The sequence below is a fragment of the Gopherus flavomarginatus genome, chromosome 8 (genome assembly GCF_025201925.1).
Source record: "Gopherus flavomarginatus isolate rGopFla2 chromosome 8, rGopFla2.mat.asm, whole genome shotgun sequence".
Lineage (NCBI taxonomy): Eukaryota > Metazoa > Chordata > Testudines > Testudinidae > Gopherus > Gopherus flavomarginatus.
In genome coordinates this window covers 65141350-65157303 of record NC_066624.1, presented here as the reverse complement: position 1 = coordinate 65157303, position 15954 = coordinate 65141350, and the positions used below count along the sequence as shown (strand labels likewise).

General features: G+C 45.2%; 1 protein-coding gene across 7 annotated transcripts in view; it reads left to right on the top strand.

Moving 5' to 3' along the window:
• PCCB (propionyl-CoA carboxylase subunit beta) overlaps window positions 1-15954 on the top strand; it is a 101935-nt gene that overhangs the window by 53293 nt on the left and 32688 nt on the right. For all 7 annotated transcript variants that reach the window (XR_007775972.1, XR_007775973.1, XM_050965524.1 and 4 more), the window contains one exon: window positions 12416-12523. Coding sequence is in view for 5 of the 7 variants with exons in the window: in XM_050965524.1 (XP_050821481.1) it covers window positions 12416-12523 (108 nt within the window). In the remaining 2 variants the exon portion in view is untranslated. The remainder of the gene's footprint in view (window positions 1-12415; window positions 12524-15954) is intronic.

Below are 15954 nucleotides of genomic sequence, written 5' to 3'. Positions count from 1 at the left end.
TAAATGTATCAAGCTTAGTCTTGAAGCCAGATATGTCTTTTGCCCCTACTTCTCCCCTTGGAAGGCTGTTCCAGAACTTCACTCCTCTGATGGTTAGAAACCTTTGTCTAATTTTAAGTCTAAACTTCCAGTTTATATCCATTTGCTCTTGTGCCCACATGGGTACTGAGCTTAAATAATTCCTCTCCCTCCCTGGTATTTATTCCTCTGATATATTTATAGAGAGCAATCGTATCTCCCCTCAGCCTCCTTTTGGTTAAGCTAAATAAGCCAAGCTCTTTGAGTCTCCTTTCATAAGACAGGTTTTCCACTCCTCGGATCATCCTAGTAGCCTTTCTCTGAACCTGTTCCAGTTTGAATTCATCTTTCTTAAACATGGGAGATCAGAACTGCACACAGTATTCTAGATGAGGTCTCACCAGCGCCTTGTATAATGGTACTAACACCTCCTTATCTCTACTGGAAATACCTTGCCTGATGCATCCCAAAACCACATTAGCTTTTTTCACGGCCATATCACATTGCCAGCTCATACTCATCCTGTGATCAACCAATACTCTGAGGCCCTCCGCTTCCTCTGTTACTTCCAACTGATGCCTCTCCAGCTTATAACAATAGTTCTTGTTATTAATCCCTAAATTCGTGACCTTGCACTGTTCACTATTAAATTTCATCCTATTACTATTACTCCAGTTGACAAGGTCATCCAGATCTTCCTGTATAATATCCAGGTCCTTCTCTGTATTAGCAACACCTCCCAGCTTTGTGTCATCCACAAACTTTATTAGCACATTCCCACATTTTTGTGCCAAGGTCAGTATAAAAAGATAGGTCCCAAAACCAATCCCTGAGGAACTCCACTAGTAACCTCCTTCCAGCCTGACAGTTCACCTTTCAGTATGACCCATTGTAATCTCCCCTTTAACCAGTTCTTTATCCACCTTTCAATTTTCATATTGATCCCCATCTTTTCCAATTTAGCTAATAATTCCCCATGTGGAACTGTATCAAATGCCTTACTGAAAATGAGATAAATTACATCCACTGCATTTCCTTTATCTAACAGATCTGTTACTGTCTCAAAGAAGGAGATCAGGTTGGTTTGGCACAATCTACCTTTTGTAAAACCATGTTGTATTTTGTCCTAATTACCATTGACCTCAATGTCCTTGACTACTTTTTCCTTTAAAAATTTTTCCAAGACCTTACATACTACAGATGTCAAACTGACAGGCCTGTAGTTGCCCAGATCACATTTTTCCCCTTTCTTAAAGATAGATCCCTTGTCTGAGCTGGTATGGGAATTCTTACGTTACTTTGAAGGACATTTTGTTCCCTGTGTTAAATGATTTTGTCTCCATGTGGTAAATTACATTTTTGAGATAATTAGATGGTCGTATGACTACCCATGATGGTTCTTTTTCTGAAGAACAACTTGATCAAATACAAACATTTCCTGAGTTAAATTGCTAACTTTCTTACTGGCACCTGAGAAAACTAGCAGTTTTTACTGCTGTTTTGCTTTTGATTCAATTTTTAATTTTGGCAAAGATGTCTAAAAGCTCAAGGCTGTCTCTGTTCTGTATTGGTTTTGTATAGTTTAAATATGATAAAACATACGTTTTATTTGTTTTTTGGCATGGAAACTTCTTTGAGTGTTTTAGTAACTAGCGAGGACATAATAGCAGAGCTGGTCTTAGGAAAGAACTTTGGATCAAGTGATAACAGGTTGATTCAATTTAAATTAAAGGCTAACTAAAACAAGGTCGTCAACTGTGGTTTTTAATTTCAAAAGGGCATTTTCAGAGATTAAGGGAATTAGTTAAAGAAATCAGCTGGACTGAAGAGCTCAAGGACTTAACTGTGGATGAGACTTAGAATTTCTTCAAATCAGTTATACAAAAACTGAAATTTTCATCCCAGGAAAGGGGGAAAAGGTGAGAGAGGCTCCAGGTGGTTGATTAACCACCTCAAAAAGATTATTAGGAGTAGGCAGAGAGCCTATAGGGAATGCAAAGGGAGGTTAATTAGCAAAGAAAGCTACATCATGGAGGTTAGAAAATGTAGGAATAAAGTGAGAATTGCTAAAGTCAAGCTGCATTAGCTGTTGCCAAAGAAATTAAAATAAATAATTTGTTTTAGTTCTATAAATAAACAGGGCCGCCCAGAGGATTCCGGGGGCCTGGGGCCATCGGCGGCAGGCGGCTCCGGTGGACCTCCCCGCAGGCGTGCCTGCAGAGGGTCTGCTGGTCCCGCGGCTCCGGTGGAGCATCTGCAGGCACGCCTGCAGGAGGTCCACCAGAACCGCGGGACCAGCGGACCCTCCGCAGCCATGCCTGCGGGAGGTTCACCGGAGCCGTGGGACCAGCAAGCGGCAGGGGGCCCCCTGCGCGGCGAAATGTCTAGAGCCGGCCCTGTTCGGCGGCGGGGGGCCCTTCCGTTCTGGGACCCGCCGCTGAAGTTCCCTGAAGACCCACGGCGGGGGGTCCCCCGCCGGCGAATTACTGCCGAAGCGGGACCCGCCGCCGAAGTGCAGCCCGCTCTTCAGCGGTAATTCGGTGGCGGGTCTTCGGGGCACTTCGGCGGTGGGTCCCTGAATGGAAGGGCCCCCCGCCGCCGATTTACTGCCGAAGACCGGGTTGCACTTCGGCGGCAGGTCCCGCTTCGGCGTTAATGCGATGGCGGGGGGTCCTTCCGCCCTCCAGCGAAGACCGGGAGCGGAAGAAGCTCCGGGTCCCGGCCCTGCAAGAGTTTTCTGGGGCCCCTGAGCAAGTGAAGGACCCCGCTCCAGGGGCCCTGAAAAACTCTCGTGGGGGCCCCTGCGGAGCCTGGGGCAAATTGCCCCTCTTGCCCCCCCCCCGGGCGGCCCTGTAAATAAACAGAATAAAGAAGGATGAGGTTGAGCTGCTATGCAGTGTGAAGGGAAGGGGATAAAATTAAAATAAATCCTTTGCCTCAGTTTTGAATAACGATAATAATGTGGAAAATGTGCATGGATGCAGTGCGGCTGATGGAAATGAGTGTCTAGAAGTTGAAACAACCATCTCTGAGGTGGAAGAAAAATTTAGAGCTTAATACACTCCAATCAGGGTGTAGAATACTGAAAGAACTGGCACATGAGATTGTTAGTCCAGTAGCAAGGATTTTTAATAAATGTATTATTTGGGGGGTAGAACCATAATATTGGAGAATAGCTAACATCATACCTCTATTTAAGAAAGAGAAGAAAAGTGATCTGGGCAATTGCAGACCTGTTAGTCTCACCTTAATAGTATGCAAGGTTTTAGAGCAAATTATGAAGGAAGGAATAAATAACATCATGGAAGTAAATGGTAAAGGGGAGGTAATGCAACATGAGTTCACCAAAGTTTGATCATGCCAGACTAACCTGAGAAACTGATTTTTTTTCGATAAGGGAAGTGCAGTAGATGTAATATACCTGGACTTCAGGAAAATATTTGACATGGTACCACATGGGAAATTATTAGTTAAATTAGGGAAGATGGGGATCATGAAAAACATTGTAAGATGGAGAAGGAATTGGCTAAAAGGGAGAAGGTTATGCTGAGAGGTGAACTGTCAGGCTGGAGGCGAGTTGTTATAAGTAGAGTTCCTCAAGGATCAGTCTTGGGACCAATCTTATTCAATATTTTTATTGAAGACTTTGGCTCAAAAAAGTATGAGTGTACTAATGAAATTGGGTTATGAAACAAAGTTAGGAGGCATCTTCAATGCAGAGGAGAATCAGAATATTATACAGGAAGATCTGGATGATCTTGAAAACTGGAGTGATAGAAATGGGATGAAATTAAAAAATACAAAGAGCAAGGTCATGCACTTAGGGTCCAATAATAAGAATTTGTGCTACATCAGCTGGACGCATCAGTGGAAGAGCGAGACCTGGGTGTGAGAGTCCATCATAAGGTAACTAGGAGCACCAATATGAGGCTGTAAAAAGGCAAATGTGCCTCTTAGGATGTATCAGATGAGGCATTTCCAGTAGAAAGAGAAACTTATTAATGCCTTTGTACAAGGCACTGAAAGACTTCAGCTGGAATATGGTGTACTGTTCTGGTCACTCATGTTCAAGAAAGATTCAAGTGGAACAGGTGCAGAGAAGACATATTAGGATGATCAGGGTAATGGAGAGTCTATCTTATTAGAGGAGACTGAAAGATCTTGACTTGTTTAGTCTAGCAAAAAGAAGACTGAGAGGGGATATGATTGCTCTCTATAAATACATTAGAATGGTAAAAACCAGGGAGGGCAAAGAGCTGTTTAAGCTAAAAGACAGTGTTGGCATAAGAACAAATGGATATAAACTGGCCAGAACAAATTCAGGCTGGAAATTAGAAGAAGGTTTCTAGCCGTCAGAGGAGTGAGGTTCTGGAACAGCCTCTCAATAGGAGTTGTGCAGGCAAGCTTAATTAGTTTTAAGAGAGAGCTGGACAAATTTATGAGTACAGTTGTATGAAGGAGTTGTGTGTGAGTGGAGATTAAAGCTCAACAGTTGTAGGGCTCATTTCTGGTTTATGATGTTCTTCAAGTGATTGCTCATGTGTATTCCACAGTGGGTGTGCATGCTCGCCATGTGCACCAGTGCTGGAAGTTTTTCCCCTAGCAATACCTGCAGGGGGGGAGCACCCCCTGCAAACCCTGGAGTGGCACCTGCCTGGCGTGGTATAAGGGGAGCTGCGCTCCCCCCACTCTCAGTTCCTTCTTGCCACCAGTGAAGGTGCATCGGAACTGCTTTGCTGCAGCTCTTCCCTGTTAGGGGGCTTATTCCTTCACCCTCTTATTTTCCTGGTCCTTCTCGCATGAAGAGAGAGCAACAATACCCGAAGTCCGAAGGTGCAAAAAATTTGATGTTTATTGGGGTAAACTTCCAGCAAGCATGATTCCTTTCCTTTCTCAGTGTCCTGCTTCCCAGCTCTGACACCACAGAGCCTTGCCTGTGTCCCTGTTCCCATTCCCTCCCCCCTTAGTGAAACATGATTCCAATTCCCCCACTCCCATTTCCCCCCTTACTTCCTGACTGACTGCAGACTATTTAGTAAAACTTGAGTTCTGCTTAGCTATACCTTAACTCATCATTTTACTGAGATTTTAACTAACCAATCCTAATATATTGTAACATGATTATTTAACCAATTATATCCCACCACCTTAATTGGTTTACACCCAACAAAATTAATTATACAGCAGACATAAACAATCACAGAACCAGACAGAGATTATACAGACAAACAATAGGGAAGTGGAGACTACAGTGATAGAACAATACAGAAATGAGGATTTCACATCCCAACTATTGATAAGTGAGTTCTTGCCAGATGAGGATGCTATCAGACTAAGTTTCCGTTTTTACATCTTCTAGGCTCTTTCCTTTCTCTGGAGGTGATAGGAATATCAGGATAGGATTGTATTCCTAACAGCCCAATAGCACCTTATTTCAATGTGACTAGTTCGGAATGTAAGGATGTGACTATACGCTTCCCAGCTTATGGCTGGCCTCTGCTGCTTAGCCAAAGAACAGGGCCTCAGACTGTCACAGTAAGAGAAGGCCCTTACACCGGCAGACATTGATTTTGATTCTTTCTTTTATACCTCTATAACTAGCTTAGTGATAAGAAAACACCTAAATTCTTAAAGTATAGACCTTTGCAGACAGGCCTGAATATAGTCCCCGGTTCTGCTCTTGCGGGGCCTGGGGAGGGGTGCTATCTCCGACGCCTTTCTTCTGTCTTGGTCAGGCTGGCTTCTCTGTGCCTTCCCCCCCATTCCCTCTAATCTGCAGGGTCCTGGAGAAGATAAAGTCGGACAAGGCCCAGGCAGTATTGCTACAGGACCCTCACAGGCCTGGCGGTAGCTCCACCGTGGCCGTTGCCGCTCCGCCCAGACCTGCTCTCACAGGACCAGGGCCGCCTCCTCTATCCCAACCTAGCAGCTCTTCACCTTATGACATGGCTGCTCAATGGTTAGGTGGAGAAGAAAGAACATGCTCAGAGTAAGTTCAGCGAGTCCTCCTCGAAAGTAGATGTCCCTCCACTCGTCGTGCTTATTTGATGAAGTGGTCCTGATTTTCTAGGTGGGCGGCAGACCAGAGTGTCTCCCCAGTGACCACCCCAATCCAGCTTATCATTGATTACTTCTTCCACCTGAGGGCCCAGGGCCTGGTGCCCTCGTCCGTCAAGGTGCACCTGGCGACCATACCGGCCTTCCATCCGCCAGTGCAAGGACACACGGTGTTTTTCCATGCTATGACTGGCCAGTTCCTTAAGGGTCTAGACCATCTTTTCCCGTATTCTTGACCCCCGGTTTCCACAGTGGGATCTGAACCTGGTGTTGGCTCATCTCACAGGGCCCCCGTTTGAACCACTGGCCATGTGCTCCTGGTCTCACCGCTCATGGAAGGTGGCCTTCCTGGTTGCTATCATGTTGGCCAGGCAAGTCTCAGAGCTCAAGTCCCTGAGCGTTGAACCGCCGTACACAGTCTTTCATAAGGACAAGGTCCAGTTCCTCCCACAACCCGTGTTCCTCCTGAAAGTGGTCTCTGCCTACCACATGGGTCAGGACATTTTTCTATTGGTCCTCTGCCCCAAGCCTCATGCTTCTAGTCAGGAACGCTGCCTCCACACGCTTGACGTGCGGTGTGCTCTGGCTTTCTACCTTGAGCGGACAAAGCCATTCAGAAAGTCCTTGCAACTTTTTGTCACCTCAGCTGAGCATGCAAGGGCCAGCTGATTTCCACCCGGCAGCTTTCCAATCGGATCACTTCGTGCATCCGTTCCTGTTACAAGCTGGCAGGTGTTCCCCCGCTACCCATTGTGAGGGCACACGACCTGGGCAAAGGCCTCGTTGGCTGCCTTCGTTGCCACGTCCCCAGCCAGGACATTTGTAGGGCCTCCACATCGTCATCAGTTCACATGTTCACCTCACACTATGCATTCATCTCCCAAACCAGGGATGACACAGCGTTCGGCAAGGCTGTACTCCGTCCCGGGAACTTGTGAACTCCTACCCACCTCCAACAGATATAGCTTGGAATCATCTACTGTGGAATACACATGAGTAATCACACAAAGAAAAAACCGTTACCTTTTCCATAACTGGCATTCTTTAAGATGTGTTGCTCATGTCTATTCCACATACCACTCTCCTTCCCCTCTGTCGGAGTTGTCTGGCAAGAAGGAACTGAGAGTGGGGGGAGCATGCAGCTCCCCTTATACTGCACCAGGCAGGTGTCACTCCAGGGGTCACTTTTCCCTCCCCGCCATCCCCATGGGTACTGCTAGGGGGAAATCTTCTGGCACTGGTGCACATGGTAGGCATGCACACCTACTGTGGAATAGACATGAACAACACATCTCGAAAAACACCAGTTACGGAAAAGGTACCTTTTTTCCTAAAGCTCAAGCTTCAGGGTTTCAGTTGGCCACATGGAAGGGGTCAGGAAGGGATCTTCTCCCCCCCTCGCCCAGTGTATTCTGGGAGATTTTTTGTCTCCTTTCTGTGAAGCATCAGGGATGACCATGATTGGAGATGGGACTCTGCATGGGGTGGGCCAGGGCTCTCAGGTAGTACCTAGCATTCTCTCTTTCAGGTTCTTGGCTTGACTGGTTCTTGCTCACATGCCCAGGATTTAACTGATCACCATATGTGGGGTTGGGAAGTAGTTTTCCTCCAGGTCAGATTGGCAGTGACCTTGGGGGAGTTTCACCTTCCTCTGTAGCATGTGGGCATGGGGCACTTGCAGGAATTATCTGGATATAATAAATGGACAGCTTCACCTGGAATGGTCCCTTAGACTCTCTAACTACTTATGCTAAACTATCAGTTTGATCTTGTATTTAGCTGTGATACTGAGTGCCATTCCCAGACTGAAGACGAGCTCTGTGTAGGTCAAAAGCTTGTCTAGCTCAGCAACAATAAAATATTTCAGCACCCACCTGGTGTCACTAATGTCCTGGGACTGATACAGCTACAACACTGCAGGTATCTCACTTAATCACTTCCCTGCAATTGCAAGGGCCTCAAGCACTAGTGCATCTCACTCCCTCCTGTTCTCTGCCTGTGGATCTCATTTTAATTTGGTCTTATTTCAGTCGTTGGGTTAGTGTGTGGGTCCTGAGTAGTGGTGGTGGCCTGTGACATGCAAAAGGTCAGATCTGGTGGTCTCATGTGGCCTTAAATTCTGACTGTATGAACTGAAAATGCTGGTGTTCTCTGCGTGTCAGAGTAAAGTTGTGGTTTTACACTGGATGTGGAGACATTTGAGCTACTGGTGCAGGAAGTGAAACCAGATATTATCGGGATAACAGAAACATGGTGGAATAGTAGTCACGACTGGAGTACAGGTGTTGTAGGCTATGTGCTGTTTAGGAAAGACAGAAATAAAGGCAAAGGTGGTGGAGTAGCATTGTATATCAACGATGAGGTAGACTGTAAAGAAGTAAGAAGTGATGGAATGGATAAGACAGAGTCTGTCTGGGCAAAAATCACATTGGGAAAGAAAGCGACTAGAGCCTCCCCTGAGATAGTGCTTGGGGTGTGCTACAGATGGCCAAGATCTGATCTGGATATGGACAGAGACCTCTTTAATGTTTTTAATGAAGTAAATACTAATGGGAATTGTGTAATCCTGGGAGACTTTAACTTCCCAGATATAGACTAGAGGACAGGTGCTAGTAATAATAATAGGGCTCAGATTTTCCCGGATGCGATAGCTGGTGGATTCCTTCACCAAGTAGTTGAAGAACCAACAAGAGGGGAAGCCATTTTAGACTTGGTTTTGGTGAGTAATGAGGACTTCGTAGAAGAAATGGTTGTAGGGGACAACCTTGGTTCAAGTGTTCATGAACTAATTCAGTTCAAACTAGATGGAAAGATAAATAAAAATAGACCTGGGACTAGGGTTTTTTATTTCAAAAGGGCTAACTTTAAAGAATTAAGGAAATTAGTTAGGGAAGTGGATTGGACTGAAGAACTTGTGGATCTAAAAGGCAGAGGAGGCCTGGAATTACTTCAAGTCAAAGTTGCGGAAACTCTCAGAAACCTGCATCCCAAGAAAGGGGAAAAAATTCATAGGCAGGAGTTGTAGACCAAGCTGGATGAGCAAGCATCTGAGAGATGTGATTAAGAAAAAGCAGAAAGCCTACAAGGAGTGGAAGATGGGAAGGATTAGCAAGGAAAGCTACCTTATTGAGGTTAGAACATGTAGGGATAAAGTGAGAAAGGCCAGAAGCCATGTAGAGTTGGACCTTGAAAAGGGAATTAAAACCAATAGTAAAAGGTTCTATAGCTATATAAATAAGAAGAAAACAAAGAAAGAAAAAAGTGGAATCACTAAACACTGAGGCTGGAGTAGAGGTTAAGGATAATCTAGGCATGGCCCAATACCTAAACGAATACTTTGCCTCAGTCTTTAATGAGGAGCCTAGGGATAATGGTAGGATGACAAATGGGAATGAGGATATGGAGGTAGATATTACTGCATCCGAGGTAGAAGCCAAACTCGAACAGCTTCATGGGACAAAATCGAAGGGCCCAGATAATCTTCATCCAAGAATATTAAAGGAACTGGCACATGAAATTGCAAGCCCATTAGCAAGAATTTTTAATAAATCAGTAAACTCAGAAGTTGTACCATATGACTGGAGAATTACTAACATAGTTCCTATTTTTAATAAATGAAAAAAAGTGATCCTAGTAACCATAGGCCTGTCAGTTTGACATCTATAGTATGCAAGGTCTTGGAAAAAATGTTGAAGGAGAAAATACATCTCTACCCTGTTATAACGCCACCTGATATAACACGAATTCAGATATAACACGGTAAAGCAGCACTGCGGAGGGTCGAGGCTGTGCGCTCCGGCGGATCAAATTAAGTTTGATATAATGCAGTTTCACCTATGAGGCGGTAAGATTTTTTTGGCTCCCAAAGACAGTGTTATATCGAGGTAGACGTGCAGTTAAGAACATTGAGGTCAATGGTAACTGGGACAAAATACAACATGGTTTTACAAAAGGTAGATTGTGCCAAACCAACCTGATCTCCTTCTTTGAGACGGTAACAGATTTGTTAGACAAAGGAAATGCAGTGCATGTAATTTACCTCAATTTCAGTAAGGCATTTGATACGGTTCCACTTGGGGAATTTTTAGTTAAATTGGAAAAGATGGCTATCAATATGAAAATTGAAAGGTGGAAAAGGAACTGGTTAAAGGAGAGACTACAACGGGTCATACTGAAAGGTGAACTGTCAGGCTGCAGGGATCGGTTTTGGGACCAATCTTATTTAATCTTTTTATTACTGACCTTGGCACGAAAAGTGGGAATGTGCTAATAAAGTTTGTGGATGACACAAAGCTGGGAGGTATTGCTAACACAGAGAAGGACCTGGATATCATACAGGAAGATCTGGATGACCTTATAAACTGGAGTAATAGTAATAGGATGAAATTTAATAGTCAACAGTGCAAGGTCATGCATTTAGGGATTAATAACAAGAACTATTGTTATAAGATGGGAAGGCATCAGTTGGAAGTAACAAAGGAGGAGAAGGACCTCCGACTATTGGTTGATCACAGGATGAGTATGAGCCAGCAATGTGATATGGCTGTGAAAAAAGCTAATGCAATTTTGGGATGCATCAAGCAAGGTATTTCCAGTAGAAATAAGAAGGTATTAGTACCGTTATACAAGGCACTGGTGAGACCTCTTCTAGAATACTGTGTGCAGTTTTGATCTCCCATGTTTAAGAAAGATGAATTCAAACTGGAACAGGTTCAGAGAGAGGCTACTAGGATGATACGAGGAGTGGAAAACCTGTCTTATGAAAGGAGACTCAAAGAGCTTGGCTTGTTTAGCCTAACCAAAAGGAGGCTGAGGGGAGATATGATTGCGCTCTATAAATATCAGAGGGGTAGCCGTGTTAGTCTGGATCTGTAAAAGCAGCAAAGAGTCCTGTGGCACCTTATAGACTAACAGACGTATTGGAGCATGAACTTTCATGGGTGAATACCTACTTCGTCGGATGCATGTCATCCCCTGAAGTGAGTATTTGCCCACGAAAGCTCATGCTCCAATACGTCTGTTAGTCTGTAAGGTGCCACAGAACTCTTTGCTGCTCTCTATAAATATATTGGAGGAATAAATACCAGGGAGGGAGAGGAATTATTTAAGCTCAGTACCCATGTGGACACAAGAACAAATGGATATAAACTGGCTATCAGGAAGTTTAGACTTGAAATTAGACAAAGGTTTCTAACCATTAGAGGAGTGAAGTTCTGGAACAGCCTTCTTAAGGGGAGAAGTGGGGGCAAAAGACATATCTGGCTTCAAGACTAAGCTTGATACATTTATGGAGGGGATGGTATAATGGGATAGCCTAATTTTGGCAATTAATTCGTCTTTGACTACTAGTGGTAAATATGCCTAGTGGCTTGTGATGGGATGTTAGATGGAGTGGGAATCTGAGTTACTACAGAGAATTTTTTCCTGGGTGTCTGGCTGGTGAGTCTTGTCCACATGCTTAGGGTTTAGCTGACAGCCATATTTGTAGTCGAGAAGGAATTTTCCTCCAGGGCAGATTGGCAGAAGCGCTGGAGGTTTTTCGCCTTCCTCTGCAGCATGGGCCACGGGTCACTTGCTGGAGGATTCTCTGCACCTTGAGGTCTTTAAACCACATTTTGAGGACTTCAGTAGCTCAGACATAGGTTAGGAGTTTGTTGCAAGGTTTGTTACAGGTGTGAGTAAGATTCTGTGGCCTGCGTTATGCAGGAGGTCAGACTAGATGATCATAATGGTCCCTTCTCACGTTAAGGTCTGTGAGTATAATGTTTAATGATGAAGTTATCTAAGGTTTATGGCAATGAAAAGAAAAAAGGATACTTTAAAATGGCACTGTTTGATTGTAAGCTCTTTGGTACAGGAACTGTCTCTCATTGAATTGTACAGCACTTACCACAATGCATCACTATCTGATTGAGGCCTCTCTGTGTGGTTGCAATACAAAGAAATAATATAAAATGAATACAGATAGAATACATGTCACATTCTTAGTGTTAAAGTAATATAACCCTATAGCATGCTATATTATTATGGGAGAATATCTCATAATATTAAAAGCACCTAGGTCTCTCTGACTTTCAGTTAGACTTAGGTGTTTTAAATTTTTTTATCCATGACCTTGAAGTGAAGTGAAGTGGGGAACATCATGAACCAGACAAACAATAGTCCTCCACAATTAGAAATACAGAAACAAGAATAATTTGGTTGAAATACAAGATAATACAGAAAAACTATATAGTGAGATCCTGATAGTACCCTGAATGCACTATCAGAAGGTTAGAATTTATTAGAACAGTTTAAAAGCACCATAAAATATGTCGTCCTCTCTGTTTTTTAACATTAGGGTGTTTAGACATAAATTCTTCTGTGAAGGGAGCCCGTTTTGTTCGATTCTGTGATGCTTTCAACATTCCTCTGATCACTTTTGTGGATGTTCCTGGATTTCTGCCAGGTAGGCCCTCTGTATTTGTAACTCTCTATGATTGGGGTGGGAGGGCAGTCGGGCTAGGATATTTAATACCATTTCTCTTTGTTTCTTTATCTAAGGTTGTGTTTGTCAGGTAGGGTGTGTTCATCCCCTGTCGGTGCCAGAGCAGTTGCAAAGTCATCATGCAGGGCCCAGCCAAAGATGAGCTGTTTCCTTGCCAGCACCCCAGAAATCCTGCTTTCATCGCAGCTAGATCAGAAGTTATTTGCACTTCACTTGCTCTGCATTTCCTTGTTATTTTGAGATTCCAAGTACCTGAAAAAGGGCTCAGCTATAGTGTTCCTACTCTGCCTTGTGTTAAGGTCTTGCAGAGCTGCACTGCTGCCTCGGGAGGTGTGAGAGAGATTATTCCTGCAAAGGTGCAGTTGAGAGCAAACCCACTGCATCACCTATTAGTTCTCCTGACTTGTGATGTGGGGAGAAAGGGCCAGTGGTGCGTGAATTCCCGGTTGACCACCTGTGTCAGAACAGCTGCAGTATGTGTTTCCAGCAGTTCTTCTGCTCAGAGCCCTGATAAAGGAGAGACTTTAAATCTCTTTCCCCTTTGGGGATGGGGACCTACGCCTCCTACAGACTGTTATCCTGGAGTATGCCAGGCTCTCTGGGCTTCAAGCAGTACATCTCTTGCCGGGAGGCCATCCTGGTCAACGATGGACATTCCTATTATATCTGCTGCATGGGAGAGTCTCATATCCGACAAAGGTGTTCCATCTGCACTGCTTTTAAGGACAGGGCAAGAAAAAATCAGGAGCTAAAACAGACTCTTAATGATGGAGCATTTCCTCCAACCAGCCTCAGATCCAGGCCAGGAGACCACCTCCCTCCCACCCACCGACATCAGTGCTGAGCGAACACGGTGCCCTGTCAACTTTGGCACATTTACCTTGGTCTACCCAAAGTAAATCCACAGAGAATACCCACAGAAAACTGAGTCATTCCCACAGAAAGATGCCACCTCAAAAAGACTTTGATCCCCACAGAACAAGACCGCTGTGGAAACCTCACATTCTACCCTGGGTACAACTGAGGCTCCAGACGCTCTTAGTATTGATTCTCTAACCAGGGCTCCGGGCTCAGCAGAGAAAAAGGGCAGCAAGCATAGCTCAGTAATGAAACATTCAGTTCTGCACGAGCAGGACACTACATCATCGAAATATTCCACCTCTCAGAGGACAGCACCCACAAATTTTTCATTACGGTCTACATCCAAGTTGGCCTCGGTACCAGGAAGATATGCCTCTCATACGGTCTCAGTGGCCCCTGAGGCATCCTCATCGGTACTGTCTACTTTGACCAGAGTGGACTTGCCAGGGCAGCATATACCTTCAGTACCAAAAACAGAACGGAGCTCTGCTCTTCAAACCCACCCAGTACTGCAGGAATTCAAATTCTCAAGGGATCTATTTCTTTTGTAGGTGCCTGCGTCTCCCTTGTTAGTTGGTAGTAAGAAGTTATCGGTACCAAGAGAAGCATGGTCGTGGAGGTGGGACCTTTCTCCTGGTGCCACTTGACTCTCCAATACTTTCAGAATGCTGGGGCTCCCCCTCTTAAAGAGGAGGAATTTTCCTCCAATTTAAAAATTTCGATCCAGTGCTCCCCAACACTTCAGAAAAGTGATTTTCATCCTGACGCTTTTGACAATAAGGGGGAGTTCCACCAAAGACAGGCCCCAGGTTCCTCTGACCTTATTCGAGCAACCAATGGATGCCACTCCTGATGCCTTTCAGATCTCTCCATTGGCCATACTGTGATCCTTGGGCTTCATATCATCAGCAATTGTCCCAGGCCCCTAGTTTCTTGTGGGGAATATGGAGGAGACGCTTCTCTGCTTCAACTCCTCCTACTCCATTGCCTCAGGCACAAAAACCCTTTGAGAAACAAGAGACTAGAGCAGATAAAGAGATTACTCCCTGTGACGGGGTGTGAATCACCATTCTGGCGCCTCCTGCCGGCTGTCATGGGAATTAGCTCTGCTTCCCAGGGCCCTCTAGTCTGGTGGTGCATTGCTCCCATCTCTTTTGTACCAGTTCTCAAACCACTCCCAGGACTGTGGCATCATCTTTAGTGACACTGCCCTCTGGCTGTGCCACACTCTGTGTTCCCCCGCTTCTGGGGGACCTGCAGTCTCTCTGGGGGACCTGCAATCTGTCTAGCCACTCCCTCAGTGGCAACTGCTGTCCATTGTCCCAGGGCCGCTTACCATGTGGCTCCAGCACCCTCTTCTGTCCTTACCTCAGGGACTCAGCGTGCAGGCCCTAGCAGCCAGCCAGGAGCACTCTCTAGCTCCCCTGGTCCCTGCTTGCAGCACTGCTCTGTCCCAGGTGCTGGCGCTCCTTCCTCCCGCTAGGAGCCTGGTCTTCTCCTCTGGAGCTTCAGTCAGCTACTGAACTCTGCTCTGCCTTGCAGCCCTTCTTGTATGAGCCTGCCGGGCCATGACTGGCTACTCCTCTCAGCCCCTTTCTAATAGGCTGCTTTTAACCCCTTTTCTAACAGTGAGGGGCAGCTGCCCCATCACTCTTCCCATTGAGGTGGTTATACCTCCCCTATTGTCTGTGGCTGATGAGTTCAGACATTTCCAAAAGTTAATGAAGCACGTTGCAGATTCCTTTGAAAGTCACAACATAAGCTCCTGGACATCTTCCAATGAACTCCCTCTACCCGAGCTGCCCTGCCTATAAGTGAGACCCTGGTGGATCCTGCGAAATCCATCTGGTGGGTCTCTGTAACAATTCCGTTGATGTGTAAATGAGTCAGCAAGAAATATTACATCCCAGCTAAAGACTCTGAGTTTCTGTTCGCCCATCCAATTCTGAACTCACTAGTTATGAAGGCAATGAACGAACATGGCAGATGATATCATGCAAAGGCTATGCGATCTGTTAACATCCAAAAATGCTTTGATCTGTTCAAGAGAGAGACTACTCATTTGTGACTTTTCAATTTAGGATTGTGAACTGTCAAGCTCTCGTAGCTAAATACAATCATTCAAATTATGCCCAAATCACCACCTTTATTGAGCGTCTGCCAGCTGATCAGTGTGACCAGTTTCAAGCTGTTGTTAACAAGGGTCAGCTGTTAACCAGAACATCGCTACAGGCCTCATTGGACACAGCCAACACTGCTGCTCAATCCAGGTCTATGGCAATGGTCATGTGGAGGGATGTCCTAGTTCCAGCTGTCTGGATTTCCAGGGGATGTCCAAAGCATGGCTGAGGACCTTCCCTTTGATGGCCTCAAACTGTTCACAGGGACCTCTGATGATTTGTTGCATATCTTTAAGGATTCCAGAGTCAGTCTGAGATCTCTTTGGACTTACACACCTATAAACAAATGAAGGTTTAGTAGATCCCAAATGGCTCAAAGATCCTGCTCCACTTCATTCTCCAGATCCCAGA